Source organism: Acyrthosiphon pisum, chromosome A1 (genome assembly GCF_005508785.2).
Source record: "Acyrthosiphon pisum isolate AL4f chromosome A1, pea_aphid_22Mar2018_4r6ur, whole genome shotgun sequence".
Classification (NCBI taxonomy): Eukaryota; Metazoa; Arthropoda; class Insecta; order Hemiptera; family Aphididae; genus Acyrthosiphon; species Acyrthosiphon pisum.
Genome location: NC_042494.1, coordinates 158610270 through 158617289, shown reverse-complemented (window position 1 = coordinate 158617289; position 7020 = coordinate 158610270). Strand labels below are relative to the sequence as shown.

At 29.9% G+C, this 7020-nt stretch overlaps 1 protein-coding gene across 1 annotated transcript in view; it reads right to left on the bottom strand.

Moving 5' to 3' along the window:
- LOC100161431 (RNA-binding protein Nova-1) overlaps positions 1-7020 on the bottom strand; it is a 61298-nt gene that overhangs the window by 7825 nt on the left and 46453 nt on the right. Inside the window, exons 5-6 of the mRNA XM_016801176.2 lie at positions 6504-6668; positions 5882-6053 (exon numbers count right to left, since the gene is read on the bottom strand). Coding sequence (XP_016656665.1) covers positions 5882-6053; positions 6504-6668 — 337 coding nt within the window. The remainder of the gene's footprint in view (positions 1-5881; positions 6054-6503; positions 6669-7020) is intronic.

Here is a 7020-nt window from a genome sequence, read left to right as displayed (position 1 = left end):
TTATTAAAAATACATAGGCACAATTTTTTTTTATAAGCATTTAAAGATCAAATTTTGACAAAATTTATCAAATCTTAATTTGAAAAATTATTTGTAGTAAAAATTTATAAAATGTTCAATTTTTTTATCTAAGAATTAAAAATTTAAAACAAGATTCCACATAAGTAATTAATTCTGTTACCAAAAAATCTAAAAAATACATTTACACAGTTTATTTTTATAGTCATTTTAAGTACAAATTTGGACGAAATTACATATTAAAAACCTAGGATAACTATTTTAGTTATTTTGTTGTGATTGTATAATATTATTCGTGGGTACTTGAAACTTCTAAAGTATACTATTATATATCTATGATTTTACCACGGTTTTTTGTTGATGTATAACGCGTTATAACTTATAAGTACCTAATAGATATTATGATATGATTAATTTGGAATTTATTATAGGTACCTATTATAGGTTAATTTTTTTTTAATACCATAGAGTAATAAGTATATATTATAGTATATAAGTATATATTATATGTCTAATACATAGACTGATATACCGTCTCCGCTAAGAATCGTTTTTCTTATACAGTGATATTATATCATTGAATTCAAATTTAATACTGTCCATTATACAGTGACCCACTTCTAACCTACTGTACAGCAGAGCGACATCCACTTACCCACCTTTTTTTTACTTTAAATTTTTCAGCAGGAATTTTTTTTGAGAATTTTTATGTATCTAAACCAAAATTCGAACAAGTAATTTTTGAGGTCACTGTTTTTAATATAGCTTAGTGTACCAAGGATAATATTTCTATGATTGGTAATGGGTTAAGTAGATATCAACACAGCTAGGACACTCCATAAATAGTTAGGTAGTACAACAAATATCAGGAGTTTGAATATTTGGTAATATATATGTATATGGTATAATATATGGTATTTAGCTATAGCCGGTACTTAAAGACTCTAAAAAATTTGAATTTGAATAAAATAAATGGGGGCGAGCATATTAAAAAAAAGTCATCTATTGCCTGAGAGTTACCTATAATAGTTGCTGCAGAAAATGTATGGGAACACTGCAGTGTTTATGTTTTACAAGAATGCACGTCAAAAACCGCGGTCGCAAACATTTCCAACAATTGTTGGAGAAGTAAAAATATATAGTTATATCTATTCGTACTTAAAAATGAATATACGTTTGTATGGGGCTTATAGACTTGGTAACTATACTGAGCCAATTGCATCAAAATATGCACATATTATACTCCTTCAGACTCGGGGAATGTTATTTGTTTAGTGTTTCAACAACTATATATTGGTATAGGGTGGTTTGCACACAAATTTTGTTTTGACACAAAAATCAAAAATTATTTAAAAAACTATTTAATATAATATACAATTGACATTGGTACAGACATTTTTTTTAAAAAAATTTTATAGACTAGCTATATGTTGATATGGGATATTTTTTTTTAAATAAAAGAACATTACCTAAATATTTGTTCGTTATTCAAAATATTATGTACAATAAAAGGCAATGTTCGTATGTTTGTAGCGTATGGACTCAAAAGGTACTGAACCAATTTTTACGAAGGTTTCAGAGAATGGTCTCATAAGTCATAGGTATCAAAACAGTTTAGAGAGTAGTTTCAACCGCTTTCAAAGCATTTGTCAAGTGCTCTATCCAATCCTGTGATGGTTTGCCCATCTTGGTCAAATTAGTTCAAAAAGCGTGGCACACCGATTCCGATTTGCCCGTGAACTAATGTACCTATTTACACACTAAAATCGAGATATACTGTGATATAGTATGGTATTTTATGTTGGTTTATTTTTTCTCGGGCGATTTTGGGTTATACAGATAGTAATTTAATAAATATTTATTATCACCCACGTCCCCATGTATAATTTCGTATTGAAAAACATCCCTTTAAAATATTACACGTGTAGACTGCCATAATTTTATTTTAACGGCTTACCCCTCTTGAATAATATTAACTTATGAAAACGATAATTTTGTTTTATAATTATGCATAAATTCCCACACGTCTCTACCTGACTTACAATATGATTATAATATACATACAAACACAGTAGAAATTGATTAATACGACATCAAAGGCACCGCGTGTAGTTAGTTGTGCATTAACCGATAAAGGTAGTACAAAACAATAGACAAAAACCCGTAGAAAATTTAACTAGGACTTTAGTGCGTAATAACCAAAATGACGTGTTCACCGATGACGTATTAAACGATTCAACATGTTTATAGTATATTATATTTTAACACTATACCGCGGCCTATAGTGCAGGCTCATAGAAATCACCAATTATAATGCTTTTGTAGGGCCAAATTAGGAATTTAGGAAATTTTCGGGTGGTATCAAAATATAGGAAATGTGTATGTTAACCAAAATGAAGTTAAGTCAAAATTAAAATGTATATGAAAAGTTAATTTAATTCGCCATTACAAAAAAAAATAAATATCAGAAACGTTTGGTGACCCGGGGTCAAGTGTTTACGATAATTATTAGGGCTGTTGTGTGTAATACGAGTGAATCTATCGTAAATCGTTTCGATAGAGATCATCCAATCAATTTGACCCCGGAAATTGGTACACCGCTGTATCCTGTCAAATCTGCACAAATTCGGTTAACGCCTAAATGCCATTTCGGGTAGGTGCTTATCTCAGCTGTGTCATAACACAATTCTGTATACTCACGTTGAATTAATTTAGTTTTTGCGATGTTGACAAATTTTACAAATTTTACAATGGTTTATATAGACATCAAAATACAATAAATTTATAAATGTATGTGATTATACTCAGTATTTAGGTAATCATTTAACGTTTTTCAATTATATTACAATGGTTTTTTTTTTGTAAGAACTATTATAATGTTTTTACGCGCCAAATAATTACGTTTACTAATATGAGACTGTTATTAAACTAAGTAAACTGTAAAATCAAAATTATTTAATTTTAACCATTAACACCGTAAGTGGTAAGTTGTTTTTTATATTATGCTGACTCAGTAACATTTACAATCTGATCTTGTTATTTTGAAAATTGTATAATTACATTATATTTTACAACCTTGGGGCGTATATTTTCGTACTCAATCGTGTCGCATTTAAGGGATTCCTTTGTTAATGCAATTCCTGATATATATAAGCAAACGTGTGTCTAAAAAGGTAAATCGTATATGTATAAGCGATCAGGTTCTACCCTTCGGCTTTCCGGAATTCGGGCATTTTTAAAAAAACCTTTAAACTCCAATATATTTTACGCACATGAAGGTAAATGCATTCCACACGAGAGAATTCGGATTACATCGCGTCCGTTGTTTGAATTCAGCGCGTATTATTGTCACTTAGGTGTTTGAATTATTTGTTTTTATTTATAAATAAAATATGCATAATTAAATTTGTTTTCGCAACACTTTACAGTTGAAAAGACATCGTCTGCACATTAATTATCACTAGATACCTTATATATCATATATTGTGCTGCTTTCTGTCTCGTGCAGTATAGTGCGTCGTATAACGAAGTTCACGACGTGTATCACACATGTCGTAACTTCTGAAAAGTTACCCTCCCGTGTGATTTTAGACGACAAATGAAATCTGGCCGCGTTATTAATGGTAGGTCATCAAGATATTATTTTATTTATGAAATATTAACGTGCTGCGTGTAATTTTGATATGAATGCTCTTTTTATAAATTGTTACGTAATAATATTTTAATGTCAACTATCAATGATTTGTATTATATGTAATTGTAGTTTTGCTTAATTAGCAGTGTGTAACCGGATTTGAAACAAACCCAATAATTCCGATTTTCTTATAAGTTAAAATATATTTTTGAAGTGAACTTATCTATACATTAAATTTTTAACTGCTGAAATAATATACAAAGATTGTTAAAAAAACATAAACAAAAAATAATAAAGTGACTTGGCATTTGGCAATGAAACAATGGTCGTAGAGTTCTATTTTGCAAAATTACAAGTATACAATTGAAAGCCATTGTATTCTAACTACTCTGACTTTTGAAATGAAAATGAGTTATTTATTGTGAATGGTACGAAATGTAATTCTATTCATTTTAACAATCACAAAAACTCCTTGAATATGCTTCGTTTTTCTTAGAATATATGATGTGTATGAATATATTTTATAATAGATACAGCAGTACTGATAAAAATTATTTAATATGATTAAACAAAATACGTGTGTATATAATATATTAGTAATTAGTTGAAGTTAAACATGATAATCGATAATAATACTTAAGATTTCAAAGTTAAGTCATCCACTAGGCCAGTGATGTATTTAAGGAGGAGGATTAAGGGGATCAATCCCCCCATTGGCTGTATATAATATGCAAAAGTTTTAGGAGACCTAACTTAAGGCCTCTAACTTTAAAGGTGGGACTACTGGATAAATTCATATCCCACCCCCCAGACAAAACCCTAAGTACCCCACTGTACTAGGCAATCTGTCAATCTTCATTTATTTATAAATAAGCCTATTAAACATTAATGTAAAAAATGAATTATTCTAAATCCAATATACCAATTACCAATATACCTATAGTGTTTCATATATAATATGAAAGCACTAAATTATTTGTATGAAAATTCAACAATTTTTCTCTCGCGCATGGCCAGTGGTGCAAATAGGAAAAATGTTTAGGGGGGGCTCAAGCCCCAACACATTTTTTTAAAATTATAATTGATAGGTAGGTTACAAAGAATGGTATACTATTATATGTTGAGGTGGCTTTGAGTGATTTTGAGGGGGCTAAGCCATTTATTATAATGATACATTTATTTTTTATTAAAATCGAATAATAACTGTGGTTCTAAACAGGAGCTATTTTAAATCCATGTTGTTACAAATAATAATAACTATTTGCCAATATTCAAGTAAAATGTCCTACACTGTTGACTCCACAAAACATTCTTTGAAAAGTTCACATGTGACAGGCCTGAACTCAAAGCCTCTTTATTCAAACTAACAATAAGTACTGAATACCGCCAATACCTATTTATGATATTATATATTATGTAATTGATTTATTGATGTGCATAAATAATGATGTCAGGCAATGAGGGACATCATCACATTTTATCATTGACAGCAAAATATCATTCAATGTGAAAAAATGCATATTTCAGCAAGGAAATATTAATAACAATTATAGTACCTTAATTAAATGATCAAATTTCAAGTAAATATAATTAATATAATAATTTAATTAAAATAAAAGATCAGAAACACAGAGCACCTGACCAGATAAACCTAGATTAACCTTAAGCCGAGATCATAGTTCAATAATTTAAAATAAATAAATCGCAAGATTCGTAATATAAATTACTTTGTGAATATTCGAGTCCAATAATCAGGTGTGATATACCTACTGATATAATATTAGAATTAGGAACAATATAATTTACTGCTAATAATAATAACAATAATAATAAGTAATAACCAAACTACTAACTAGCTAAAACAAATTACATATTTATGTATACTGTAAACTGTAAAGTGTATATAGATTGATCCATATTATTCTATATAACATACTCCATTAGTTTTCTCAAAATATATTTGTTATTTTAATAAAACAAAAAAAAAATTTTTTTCAACAAGCGTACATACCTACTTACAACATTTTTGTAAAAAAACAAACTGTTTTTTTATTACTTAGAGTGATTTTTTCTAAGAAAATTAATGTAGCGGAATAAATAAACGACATTCTATGAAAAACATTCTTAGCGTTTTAAAAATTCGAAATGCGTTCCGTTTAAATACGGGAGTTTGTGCACATGTAGGTAATAAAAACGCGTAATTAAATTTTATTAATATGTTTCTCTTACTTGGCTAACGTCAAAAAGGCGACGGCTATTTCGTTGACTGCGGATTCTGGATATCCACTGGACCTCAATAACGGCTTTACGTTGTCTAAGAATTTGTTCGTGAATATACCATTACTGACATCCTGTGTGGATAACGACGTGGCATTTAAGTTGTAACTGGTCTGGTTGTTGGCTGAAACGTACAATGGACACACGGTTAGCCGACATGACCGCTAACACGGTATAGTATACGCACCTAGCTACGTGGGGGCTTATACAAAGGAGGTATATGGAGGTCTGAGGCCTTTTTTTCATTTTTAAACGGGCTCGCTCTAATGGAAGTGCATAGAAACACCCTGTTATCCTATTCGTGCCTTCCGAAGAAGTAATTATTGACGAATCGGCCAAAAATAAAAGGGAATTCAATTTTATAATTTAATTGCATAGCTTAGGTAGGTATTTAATTATGTAGACGCCTTTTTTTCGTACTCAGTGATAGATAAGATTTTTTCCACAGATCTGACCCGGGCGGGAGTTATGGGGAGTTATGGGCATTTTTAGTGTTGCCCGATGCAATTATTGTAAATAAAATAACGAAATAGTTATATTTTAATAAATAATTATAATATATAATAATACGTACAGCAATTAGTGGTGGCCAGGGCGTACGGCGATCCCGTCGGATTGAAATTCGCTACGGGGCCATTGACGTCGGCGTAACTTAAATTCGGACAGGACGCGCTCAACGGGTCTTCGATTATTTTGTTTAATATGCACAAGCACACTTTTTTGTTTCCTTCCGTGTTACCTGCAATGAAATAATAACTTGTTTTAAAAAACACACCAAGTAGTACTCCTCAGTAGAGCTACGTCATACATTATTATTTACCTATTATACAGTGTTGTATATTAATACAATATATTTTATTGGTGTTAAACGACGGTCTTTAAATACAATTACTATCATGTATTTGAATTTTATTTCAAAAACCTGTTAGGCATATATATTGGTAGTGAATATTAATCTGTATTATATATTCTTTTCTAATTTCTATCCTCTGCTCGGGTGATTCATTTAATACAATATATTATTTAACTTTATTAATTTTTATGATAACTGGAATAAAAAAAATCTGAATTGAAGGGCTCCGTGCAACAAC